At 33.9% G+C, this 13,797-nt stretch overlaps 1 protein-coding gene across 1 annotated transcript; it reads right to left on the bottom strand.

Moving 5' to 3' along the window:
* Nucleotides 1-3,922, bottom strand: LOC120071363. Its single transcript, XM_039023606.1, has 4 exons — nucleotides 3,762-3,922; nucleotides 3,293-3,505; nucleotides 1,133-1,519; nucleotides 1-979 (listed from the first exon to the last, which is right to left on the bottom strand). The coding sequence occupies exons 2-4, from the start codon at nucleotides 3,492-3,494 to the stop codon at nucleotides 306-308; spliced, it is 1,263 nt and encodes a 420-aa protein (XP_038879534.1). The 5' UTR covers nucleotides 3,495-3,505; nucleotides 3,762-3,922; the 3' UTR covers nucleotides 1-305.
* Between the last annotated feature and the right edge of the window lie 9,875 nt (nucleotides 3,923-13,797).

Genomic DNA, 13,797 nt, shown 5'->3' with positions numbered 1-13,797 from the left:
TAATCAACGAAAAGATGCCCGAAATGGAGGGCAAGTGAAAGCTTTATTTCCAACCAGATGCAAAAGTATAATATATACATATAAATCCTACATTATATGCAAGTATACTTCCCCTACACAATATGTTGGTCAGTTTCTTTCTTTCCTTTTCTTTTGTTTTGTTTTCTTTTATCCTTTCCTTCTCTCTCTCTCTCTCTCGCTCTCTCTCTCTCTATTTTCTCGCCAATTGGATTGTTTCATATTCTATCTTTCTATTTTGAAAAATACACTAAATCTCAGACATTCCAATAAAAGAACATTCACGTTCATTCATTTACCTTTCGACCCAGCGCCATTGGCTTTACTGCAGCCAAAACAACAGCAACTTTACATGCAAGAAATCCCAGCATTCCTATCACCACTTCTTTAGGCGACAGTATCATGGTTGAATCTCCCAAGTTGAACTTAACTGTAAGAATGGAAAATCCAACTGCCAGTGCCAATGCCGATAGAGGGCCTTTGTATCGTTGATCTTCATTCCTAGTTGTTTCAGAAATTGGTGTTGGAGCAGGTAACTCGTCCACGGATCTTTGCAAGAGCAGCAGATACAAGAAGCCAAGAATGCCACCAGCTAAGAATGCAAGACCGGCATTTTCACCAGCTAAGAAGGATGAAACAGATGTGCCAGCAAGGATCAACAACGCATCATAAGCAAGCAAAGAGAGCTTCAAGTCTGCATATTCTTTCATGCTTTCCTCATTGGATATACTGTCGATGGTGGCTAAATTTGAGCTTTTGTTCAGGAAGGATAAGGGCTCAATTCCAGATACTTCCGATACGAGGCAAGGCCTAAGTTCTATCATTGACTTGTCGCTGCCCTCCCCAAGTAATATATCCTCAGCTGGGAATTCAAACTTGAGGCCCATGTACTGAAGCTCTTCCCCCTCAGATTTTAATTGAGATATGACATACAAGCTTAGACTTCCTACTCTCCACTGGCCTGGCTAAGATGAGGGAAAAAAAAACGTTTTGTTAAATTTCTTGACAAAATCTATTTGATACAAGCAACATATACAGTCAAAATCATTTTAAGTTCCAAAAGAGACCCGACAGTTTTTGGAAAATAGTATGAGTGTATGTGGCACAAACTAACCTGAATCAACGCTCAGCCAGACGGCTTCTAATCTACCCAATTTAGGTCCCTCGAAGACAAACTCATCAATGGAACCCCTCTGGAACAAGAGAATTTCAGGACCATCCAAAATATCCTTTTCTTTAGAAAGATCATGTGTCATCAAACTTGAAGGTATTCTCTGTAATATAGAATTTCCCTTTTCATCTATCAAACACAGGAGAATTCCAGCATTCAAGTCACTTACACTTGATCCATAGAGCTTGCTAGTGCTTATATCAACCTTGATCAAGGCCTGAGATTCATTTCCCTTCAAAGATGATAGGATTTTCTCAATTGAAGTTTTCGTGCAGACCCCCAATTCTGAGGCTTGTATAAGATGTGAAGGTTTGGCATAATCCTGAAAATCTGTGGCCAGGTAACATAAACTTGCAAGAATCTAAATACCAAAGTGTGAAGAAAAAAAACCCGACTTAATCTAATGCAAATAATGAACAAAAAGAAATGGATTGTTCTAAAAGATAAGTTGTTAGTGGGGTTTTCGTGGGATTGGTTTTTTGTATGTCCTGGTATTCTTTCATTTTTTTTTTCTCAATGAGAGCAGTTGTTTCAATAAAATAAATAAATAAAATAATAATAAGTTGTTAGTTAGTCACCATTCCATGACAAATATACAGCCAAAATACAGTTCATCCACATTCAAATATAATCAAGCTCGCCAACTATTAGAACGAAATTCACAACAGCGCTATGGCAGGCAAGATTTACCAAAAAAATATATGTTGAGAAAAAATGAAAAATCATCAGATGAACATGTTAGGTATCGTGACTCCTGCGCTCACAGAAATACCCAACAAGGACAAACAGGGGAAAATACCTCCCTGATCTGTGATATTCCAGAAAATAAAAATAAAAAATCACAATATCAGGGAAAATACAAAGCACCGAGAAAAAAAAGAGAAATAATTAGTCTTAAGCAAGAACAAGAACAAAGAACTTGATAAGGGCTGATTCGAGAGCACCTCCCTCTCCTAAAGCTTTCACAAGCTCCAATCTTCTTCACACCCTAAAATGGGATCATAAACCCCAGCGGAAAGTCCCCTCCCAGACTTGTAACAGAATTTGCCACGTCCCCACTTCACTAATTCTCCCTTGCCACTGCTTTTCCCTTTTACCCTTTCTTTCACACGTGTAAATTACAGGTCTTACAGAACAATTCCTTTGCAGGAGAGCTTTCAGATTATGTGGTTTGGTTTATACCATTGAAAGGAGCCAAAATTTTTCATAAAGAATTTCATCTATAGTCTTCCAATTCTGAAATTTTAGAGGCAAATTAGCAGGAAAATTTTAAATTCTTAGATCCCGTTTGATAATCATTTAATTTTTTAACATTACACGTATAAACACTACTTTTACCAATAAGTTTCTATATTTATAATCCACTTTCTACTGTTACTAAAAACCAACCAAAGTTCTGAAAACTAAAAAGAGTAGATTCCAAAAACATAGCTAGGAGTTTAGGTGTTTCTTTAAGTAATATGAAAATCATGATTTTAAAATTGGAGCAAAACAAGCATAGACATCATTACCAAACGGAACCTAACTTTTCTAATCAATTTTCTTAATCCAGAATGAGCTAAGATAGAGGCAATGGGACCCTCCTTTTGCCCCTGCATTTAGAGTCAATCATTGATTAAATAACATGGCAATGATTATGCATGCAAAAGCACATAACAGAGACAGAAAAGCTTAGACCCTGTCTTGTAACCATTTTGTTTTTTTGTTTTTGTTTTTGAAAATTAAGCCTATAGATACTACTTTCATTTTCAAATTTCTTCTTTTGTTATCCACTTTTTACTGATAATTTAAAAAACTAAGCGAAATTTTGAAAACTAAAAAAAGTAGTTTTTAAAATGTTATTTTTATTTTTGGAATTTTGCTAAGAATTCAACCATTATATCTAAGAAAGATGCAAATCGTTGTAATAAATGGGGAGAAAATAGACTTAATTTTAAATAAACAAAAACCAAAAATAAAATGATTACAAATCCGCCTTATAAATTAAGGGATGTGGAACCATGAAAACATTGGAATTCTTGTGTCATTTCCATAGTTTATTAACATAGAAACCATGAAAATGATCAAATATATCACCCCTATTCTTTGAAGGCAGAAAAATACCTTGAAAACGAGAGCGCTTGGCCCGAATACGAAATCGAGAAACGGGGTATCGAGAACAACCCGACCTAGAAAAAACAGAGTTCAATGATTTCCTCCCCGAAGTGAAGCTTTTGTGAGTTGCAAATATTAGATGCTTTGTAGAAAGCGCGTCGATGTCCGCAACTCCAGCACACCAGAGAACCATTGGAGTGACACAATCCATCTCAACAAACCCTAGAAATCAAAAAACAAGTTTCGTCCATCATCCGCAGAATTGAAAACATTCCTTTCACCATTTCAATATTCTACCGAGACTTTATAATCAACAACAACATCATGATGCGAAAATGAAACACCTTCCAATCTATTTGAATACACGATTAAAATTTTGTTCTTGACAATTGTGTATGGAACTGCAGCGGTTTGATATGAACCTAGTCTTAATCGGAAATTCGTCATAGAAGCAAGAAGAGAGGATAATGAAAGTCACCTGAAACTGAGACCGCTCCACGAAATTACTGTAGAAAAGCAGCCATCGACGACGAGGAAACTGAACGAGAGAGGGAGAGGAATACTTCAAAACTATTTGCAAACATAACCTTATTTTCTATCCAATGGAGAAAAAAATTGACAGGAAATTGCACAAAATCACCCTGAAACATCAAATTGGTTACAATTACACATTTAAACTTTAAATTATTATATTGAAAAATTAAAATTAAAAATAAAAAAAAAATAAAAAAAAAACCTTCAACTACTGTAGTTTATATATATATATAAATCGGGACGGAGGCGGAGATCAGGTTTGGGGTAAAAGACGAGAGATCCCTTCTCCATTCCCGATCGGGGACCCAATTTAAATCCTGGTTTGACCCCGTACCCAGTTAAATCGGGGATTTTCCGTCCCGATCGGGTCAAAGACCCGCAAGGACCCAACCTGTGGGAAATTTTGCCATCTCTAGACCTGTTACGAAGAGAATCTGAAAAACAGAAATTTAAAAACAATGGATTAAATGAAAACAAAGTTATATTATATATTTTCATATATATGTTCGGTAGCAAAATTCAAAAATTGAATTCTAATCTAAACAGTTATAAATTAATTAAATACCTACTAAATATTGGTCTGCAATAAATTATTATTAATTTATTTATTAAATAGTTGTAAAGCTTCGTAATAAATAGTTCATGTGGTAGGTACTATTTAAAAGGATCTAACAAACTATATGGACTATCAAAACATAGCAACTAAATCAAAATTTAAAAGCATATGGACTAACTTTTAACTTTATGCAAATTATAGGGATCAAACTTGAAATATTAACCTAATTTAATTTGTAATACATTAAATAATACATATTTTAATATAAAAAAAATTAAATTTGGTTTATAACATGACATACACTATTATATTTCACTATTTTTAAATATTTTTATCTTTATTTACTATAATTCTGCATTTTAAATTTTGAAATTCAAATTCTGGATACAAATAAAACATAAAAATGTTGTTTTTAAAATTTGACTGTTTGAATTACAAAATCAGAAAACAATATTAAAAAATATGATAATTAACATTAAAAATCTATTAACGAGCTTGAGTTAAGCTAGGAATTATAACTCTTTTTTAGAGCTATCAAACACTCCTAACTTAATTCTTACTCGTCCCGAGCAAGGTAGAAACACATATTCGAACAAAAATTTATTCAAAAATATCATGTTTGCTCTAAAATTATACTTAGTTGTTACTCTAGTCTCAATAGTAAAAAAAAATGAAATTTGCAATCAACAATGAAATTTGAATACCTGATAATACAATTCTAAGCATACAAGACTTTAATTTTGTAAGAACAATGACTTAAAAATGCATGAGAGATAAGAATTTTTTTTAAAATGGGCAAAAAAGTTTTAAATGGACTTAAAATTCATTATTGTGCTCTCATAACATTCTTTCATGTAAATTTTATCACAACAAGAGTACGTCATACACTATTCATCATAACAAACTAAGCAACAGAGCAGACAAGCATTCAAAGCACACATATCAATCAAGAAATATTGTCCGAGCACAGTGGTCAAGGACTCTAGATCAGATCAAAACTACCCAACGGGTACCTGACCCCCAACTTAAAATGATACATTGTCCCTTATATATCCCTAAATAAAACTCTAAAAATAAAAAGTACAAGGGAACATAAAACTTTCCCTGATAACGTTCTCGTGCACAAAGTGATGATTGGGTTACCGCTCTCTTCAATTTGGTTTTCTTTCTTTATAGGCTTTGGAGAGACCTACAAAAAAGAAAAAACAAAGGAAAAAAAAGAAAACTATACACAAAAAGAAGTTAGTTTAAAGTCTACTCCTAGAAAGCAATTAAAATTTGTCACCTGTGGACTTGAGGACACTCCTTAACTAGGATGAATCGCAAGTCATCAATGATAAGTACTATATTGATAGTATTTTTCCAGGTAGCGTAGTGATCACCGTTAAGTTTGTCGGCGGCAAGCAAATTTAATGTAGCGAATTTAAGATTGTCGGCGGTTGTCATATTTGAAATTGTTGAAAACATACAATTTATCTATTATTTATACAAGCATTACCCAATTTAAACAACCAATCAATTTAGCAAAATAATCTAATGCACCCTATGTGACATTTATTTTGCAATGATGCTTTAGTGGGCAGGGTAAAAGCCACCGTAGGGTGATCAGTTACCTCTTCACTGAATTGAGACTATCTCAACCAATAATTACACCAAAAATAACTCTTATTCCTATAATTATTAGTCATCATTGTTTGATTTAGAAAAGTAAATGTAACCCCTCATTTAAGATTCTAGAGTTCCGCCCCAATGAGTCAACCATAGGAAAAACTGACTGGAGCAAAAATTAAATCAATCCTATCCATTTCTGAAGTTTGAGTAAAAAGTCATGTAAATTTCATTCGTAAGGGGGCACAAGCAAAGGTGTCTCGAGGCCGAGCATGAAAGTTTACTACAAACTAATGAGAGAGGTCGGGGATGTGTTGACACATGTCCTACTCCTACTTACTACACTATCTACTTTCATCTTGTTATTGACCTATACAAACTCCACTCGTTGATTTGCTTGTTGATTGTATGCGTTAATGGTCATGCGTGGTCTGAAGAATATGTGTTATGCGTTAAGCATGTATGCAATGATCATGCGTTCCTGTCACAAGTTTTCTTACTCTCTCACCAAGTATAACAAGATCGCGAGTTTCTCAGGATGATTCAAGGTCAAACACAGGGACTTGCTGTTGGGATTGGTGTCCTAATTTTCTCGGTGGTCTCATAGTTTGTAAACATTTTGTACACATATTGTTATTAATAAAATAAATGTTATTTTATAAGCATTTACTCAAATCCAATAAACTAAGTGTAATGACCTGACCCTCTAGGACTTAAGTTAGGCCGTTACTAAAATACATGCATGCATGGAACTTAAAACGACACTCTTTTATGATGAAATAAATGCTAAATAGATAAGGGGAGTTCAAAAGTCCTTTATTAAATGCAAATATTAAAAACAATAATAGGGTACCCATAAATCATAAAAGTTAATAAATAAGTATGAAAAACAATTCTTAATAATAAGTTCAGACATCAAAATTGAAAGTTTAGCCAGAACATGAAGGAAATCTAAGTCTTATGAGCGGAAGCATGAAAACTGGTCCCAGTGGCTCGATCACGGATTCTGCTTGTCATTCGCCAGTGCGTCCCTACTCTTACCTGAAACAACAACAGGAGAAAGAATTATTATAAAATACTAGTAAGTAACCCCACCATTGGGGTCAGGCTAGGCATCTATGTCCTCTAGATACCTACTTCAGGTGAAACATATAAACTGCTCTAGTCCTCATGGGAGACATATGCACATGAAACAAGAAGGAGACTGGGTCCTATCCTACTGTAGTTAAGTATGCCCACTACCTCTGATGAATCTCAAAGGAGACACAAACTGGTGAATCCCGAAGGAGAAACAAACTGGTGAATCCCGAAGGAAACACAAACTGGTGAATCCCGAAGGAAACACAAACTGGTGAATCTCGAAGGAAACACAAACTGATGAATCCCGAAGGAAACACAAAGTCTATGGCCATTTAACTAATCAGTAAGGACATTTGCACAGTTTCAACATCATAATCATCACTGTACGAATCTATGACATACATATAAACCTCAACATCATGGCTCTACAACATACACATATATCTCAACATCATGGTTCTACAACATACATGTATACCTCAACATCATCAGATCAAATACAACCATGGAAGCACATATCATCTCATACTAGCATTCAAGTGTCTATGTGCATAAATAAATAACTCAGATCTCGTAACAAAACATACTTTAATCATGTTATACTATCAATCTTTCATGATGTCATTCTGCCATAACCTTCATTTAACATGCTAGCATTCATCTAATGTCTGGTCCGTGGGTAGTTCCAATAGTAAGATTACTTACCTCAAATAACCAAAAGTTAAGTTAAGTCAACAAACTTCTTTCTAGCCTTTCACAACTTTTGAATGAGATCCTAGAACATGGACAAAATCTTAACCTTTAAGCCTAATTTTTAAACATTAAATCATTCCCAAATTACCAGCACAACTTACCCAATAGGGGTTTGACCAAGATCACCTCAAAGTTCTAACACCAAAATTTTGTTGGAATCATAATCAAGTCGTTCGCGTCTAAATTCAAAACTTCTCAAAACTTGAATCTAAAGCCCAAATAATTAGCAAACCAAACTCTTCTTCATCTTGAATGAAATTCTTGAATCAACCCCCTAATCATAATTTGAAATTAGACTTACATGATTAAAGCTTGAATCAAATACATACTTCACTACCAATGTCTCAAATAAATTATCCATATGTAGCTTCGTCAAAAATCACTTCCAAATAACTTTACCAAAATTTCTCAACAACCAAAATTAATCCACAAGAGGGTAATCAAAGCATAAAACTTACCAAAACTTGCTAAAACAAACTCCAACTTCACTGAACAACACCTCAAATATCTTCACAAACTTGAATCCAAAGTTAAAACACAATGGGTATCAACCAAATGATGCTAAAAGTAAATGAGTATTCAAGAATCAACCGAAAACAAACCCAAACGGCAGAAATCTTAACCCAAATCGATAGATCCAGTGATGAAAAAAGCGAACGATGCTTGAGCAGTGGTGGACGGAGGTCATGAAGAAGAAAAACTAATGCGGTGGCTTTGGCGGCGTCGAACAGGCTCACGACGTGAGAAGAAAAGAGGGGTGGGATTTGAATTTTTATAAAAAAATAATAATAATAATAAAAAAAAAAAAGGAAATAAATATAATTACATTTAATTCCTTTCCGTTTTATACTATTAAATTCTTTATCCGTTTCAAAAGAAAATTAATTCCTGTCATTAATTTCCAATTTGAATAATTTTACGCCAACAATTAAATTCCCGCACTTACACTTGAAATCTAAAATTCCAAAAATGCCCTCCAACTAATAACAATTACTGAAATTCCAAATAATAAAGTTACTGAAATTACATTATTACTAAAAAAAATGTGCGGGGTGTTACACTAAGATCCGTAGTTATTTTAGGTAACTTAAGCATGTACATGAGACATACAAGTGAATCATGACTTTAGTAATAACCTAAATGGTCTGTAGTAGATGGATAAAGGAAGGATACCTTATCTTGTTGACACTACGGATATGACCCGTTTTGTAGATGTTACAAGTGTTGTAAATTGCTACAAATGGTCTGATCCTAACCATTCATGTGAAGACATGTGAGCGGGGGTGTCCTATAAAAATAGTTTGTATAAGATCGGACCACGAGATAATTAATCTCTTTATATAATGTCGTTGATAATTGAGACTTACATTTCACTAAAATGACCATAGGCGACATGACCTTAATTCTGAGTGAGTTGGGAACTCTTGCCTATGAGGGCGGTCATTTGATTTGTATGGGTGAGAGTGGCCAGATTGCTAACTCAACAAGCCTACCATTTTGGGGATTCATCTGATTGAGGAGCTAAGAACTCAGCTACACAAGACGGAATTCACTCCTTCCCCGAAGTAAGGGTAAGTAGATAAATTGCTCCCTTAAGGGCTGATTTCGGGTCTTGAACATAGTGGTCACACCCTTTATTTGGAAGAGAGGACTCAGTCTTATTGTTCATTAGAGGAATCAGTGGTACTTAAGGAGTTAGATGTAACTACAAGGGAAAAACGGTAAACTGGCCCAGCTGTACTTACGAGCGATTTGTGAAGAGTCATCGCACTATTGATTGGTCATATGGATACAGAAACATATCTGTAGTGTGAATAGTGCAGCTATCGGTCTTTAGTGAAGTGACCAACAGTTAACAGATGGTAGATCTCGTGATTAAAGAGTTTAATTAGTTATTCACGTACTGAAAAGTTTAATCAGTTATTCACGTACCGTTGGAGCTTCAAGCTACAGGTCCATGAGGTCCCCTTGGTAGCTCAATGGGTTCAAGTTGAGAATCAGATTTTGGGTTAATTTGAAGTGTTCAAATTAACAAGAGGAAATATAATTATATGTGATATAATTCATTTGATGTAGTAGATACATTGAATGGAGGAATTAATATAAATATAATTTATATTAAATACAATAAAATAGAAAAAGAACTATAGGTTATATGTTTCATATGATGAAATATTAAAACTATAGGTTATAAATATAATATGATAAGCTGGTTAATCTATGGTAACCGTGAGATAAAAGGAAGTTGGTTAATCTATGGTAACCAAGAACTATGGTTAATTGGAAGTTTTATGGTAACCGTGAGATAAAAGGAAGATGGTTTCCAAAATGATGATGATATATAGATTCGGAATTAATCTCACGAAAAAAAGCGATCAAGTAAAAAGGTTTTACTAAACGATAGCATACAAGATCGAGCTGACTATACAATAGTTACTTGCTTAATCGTTGCTAAATGATCGAGTAGCAAAGTCTATATGATAGGCTTCCGTCTTCTAAACGATCGAGTACATCATCTATACAATAGACATCTTCATCTCCCACTTACTCGATCGTCTACCTCCTGTTTTCCTCAATCCAAGATCATACATAGCCCACAACTCCTAGATTCTCACACCAAGAATACCAAGGTAACACTTGTGGTGGTGTTCTAATTCAGTTCAAGGATCAAGTTGGACTCGATTGGGTAGTGCATCCAGTTGTTTGTGTTGTTGGTCGTTCCGTTCATTTGTTCGTGTTTGAGTTGATTGAACGATTTGTTGAACGATCGAGGGATATTTGAAGAAGAGCTCTTCAAAGGTTTACATACTCTGTCCCTTGTATCTTCCTTTATAAGTAGCATGCTGTAATTTTGATTATGCATAATCTGTTTGTTTCTGTTTAGACTGTAATTGTTTGTGTTCATTCTCAATGGGATTTGGAACGTTCCACTTCTGCTGGTCAAAGAATCTCCATTTAGATTTCCTTCAATTGGTATCAGAGCCAGGTTGTTCTGATTTTCTAAATTCCACTACTGTATTGAACTTCTTTTACAGTTATGGTATGTTTTGAGTTTTCTACAGTGCGTTTAAGAGTTAAATGTGTTTGTGGATGTGTTGATGGATGTTTACGGGATGATTGCCTCTATTTAAAGCTTTCTTTAAGTTTATAAAGTATTAATTTGTAAGGGCACCTGTGTTTTTTTGCATAATTAACAAGCAATCGAGTCTGTATTCAAAGTGTTTGAAGTGTTTTGAGTCGTTCGTGATGAAGTTTCGAAGCATGGAGATGTTATTCTCATCGAGGAAGAAGACCAAAGGTTGGTCGCATCGTGTAGTCCAAGCTATACGATTGTTCAGATTTGGCTAAACGATTGTGTAGAAAAGTTTTACCCAATCATGTAGTATTTACTAAACAATCGTGTAGCTAATGCTAAATGATTGAATAAAGAGTTTACTCTATCGTGTTGCGTTAGCTGCTCGATCGCGTGGACACTTGGGGTTAACGATCGTATAAAGCTTTTTACACTTGTCGTTTAAAAGGCGTGTGCACTAAACGACCATGTAGTCCAGCATGCTTCATCGCATAGTCACTGGCTACTCGATCACCCGGTATATGATAATACTTGACATTTGTTCAACGATCGTTTAGACGATCATGCTTCATCGCATAGTTGTCATCTAGTTGATCGTTTAGGCATGCGTTACATGATGTGCGTTGCATGATCGTTTGACCTTCATGTTTTATCACATAGTCAAAGGTACATAATCATTGCTAAACAATCGTTTATGCTCATACAGCGTTAGTAGATGATCACAAGGAGCTGTTACACGATCAATGAGACACGGCTTCGCCTGGATAGTTCAAAACCCAGTTCGCCTGTTTGAACCGGTGGACTTAATGCTCTTTATAATAGTTAGCTTTATTCTTGAGGATTTGAGGCTAATTATTCCATCCATCAATTTTTACTTAATGTACATGAGATGTATGTTTATTTATATACCATAACGTATGACACATAGTTTTAAAACCCACCTTAGGTTATGCAGTTATTCATGCATCATATATTATAAGTGTTATAATATAGTAAATGTCATGATGAAATTACATCAAAACATGTTCATGCATCATATAATATAAGAATTATATTTATACATGCATTAAGCAATTTCATGCATCATCTTTATATTATAAGTGTTATAGTATAAAGGTGTATGAGAACATGTATGTTTGTTTCATTACTTTGTTATACAAGATTTATATAAAAGTAGTAATGAATGAACAATGCATGGAGCATGATACTTAGACTTATTTATAAGAGTTATGAATGCTTTATAGATGTGTTGCTGTGCATTGTGATTTGTCTTAGTTGTTTCTTTTTATAAGAGTTATAATGGAAATTAGAACTAAAATCAATAATAAAGAGTTGCATGAGAACTTAGGTAAAATCATGTTTTAAAAGGGTTTTAAAATTTGATTAAGATAGACCTAAGTTCATGGTTCTAATGAGATTAGAAACCTAAGTTTAATCTTTTAAATCGGTTTAATTCTATTGATTTTCATAAAAGATTAAATTTTTAATAAATCTATCTATAAGGGACATTTTGTCTAAGGCGGGTTCTAGCTAGGCTGGGTATTTAAGTTGACGGAAACGGAACCCCCTACCTGGGAACCTGCCTGAAAAGGTGAATTAGATAGATTTGATACAAGCATGCAACAATTGATCAAAGACTTCGTTAAAGTATTTAATGAATGATGGTCAAAATTTGTTTAAACCCTAAACCCTAAACCCGACACCACAAACACAGCATCAAGAAAAAAGGGACACCACCACGAAGTCTTTCCCATTATTCTCAGAGACGATAATCGTGCAGAGTTTGTGGGCTTTCACTTAATTTTGGTGGAAGGAGCATAAGGAGAGATTGAGAGATCATAGAGAGACAGAGGAAGAAGAAGAAGTTGATAACCACTTTTTCTCCTTTTGTGCCAAACGTATTAAGAGGTTGAAAGGGTTGAAGGAGTTATAACTCCCTCCCATTTTAATTTCAAAATTCAAATTCAAATAATTATATATATATATTAAACTATATGTTATCATATATAACATTTAATCTATAATTTATATTATATCACATATAATATAACCTATAATTTTTATAAAAATCACATTCATATAAATTAATATTTGAATCATATTCAAATAACAATCTCTCTCATCAAACTATATAGATGTAATAGGAATCATATTCACATTAATTTTAACATATAGTTTCTATATGAATCATATTCATATAATTAATATTTGAATCATATTCAGATATCTATCTCTCATAAACTTTACAGATTTAATATGAATCATATTCACATTAATTCTAACATATAGTTTATATGAATCATATTCATATAATTAATATTTGAATCATATTTAAATATTCACTTCTCTCATAAAATTTAATATAATGTATCAATATACATTATTTAATTGTATCTTATATAATTAATTACCTTTAGTTAATTCGAACAATTCAAATTAAACTAAAATTAATTTGATTCTCATTAGTCCTTATTGAGCTAATGAAGGGACCTTATGAACCTATAGATTGAAGGTCCAATGATACTTGATTAATTAATTAAACTCTTTAATTAACTTAACAAACCTTTGTTAACTGTCAGTCACTCCACTAAAGACCGACAATTGCACTCTTTCGCACTATAGATATATTTCTATGTCAATTAGATATAACCAATCGACAGTGCGTCAACCCTTGATAAGTTTCTCGTAAGTACAGCTGATCAAAATTACCGTTTTACCCCTATAGTTACATCTAACTCCTTAAGTACCACTGATCCCTCTAATGAACAATTAGTCATAGTCCAACTATGATTGAACCCCTCTCGGGCCAGGAGAGGGTGAGACGCCTCAGTGTTCAAGCCCCGAAACCAGCCCTTAAGGGAGCAATTTATCTACTTACCCTTACAATAAGGAAGAAGTGAATTTCTTCCC

The sequence above is a fragment of the Benincasa hispida genome, chromosome 2 (assembly GCF_009727055.1).
Source record: "Benincasa hispida cultivar B227 chromosome 2, ASM972705v1, whole genome shotgun sequence".
In the NCBI taxonomy this organism is placed as follows: Eukaryota; Viridiplantae; Streptophyta; class Magnoliopsida; order Cucurbitales; family Cucurbitaceae; genus Benincasa; species Benincasa hispida.
This window is presented reverse-complemented; position numbering and strand designations above follow the sequence as displayed.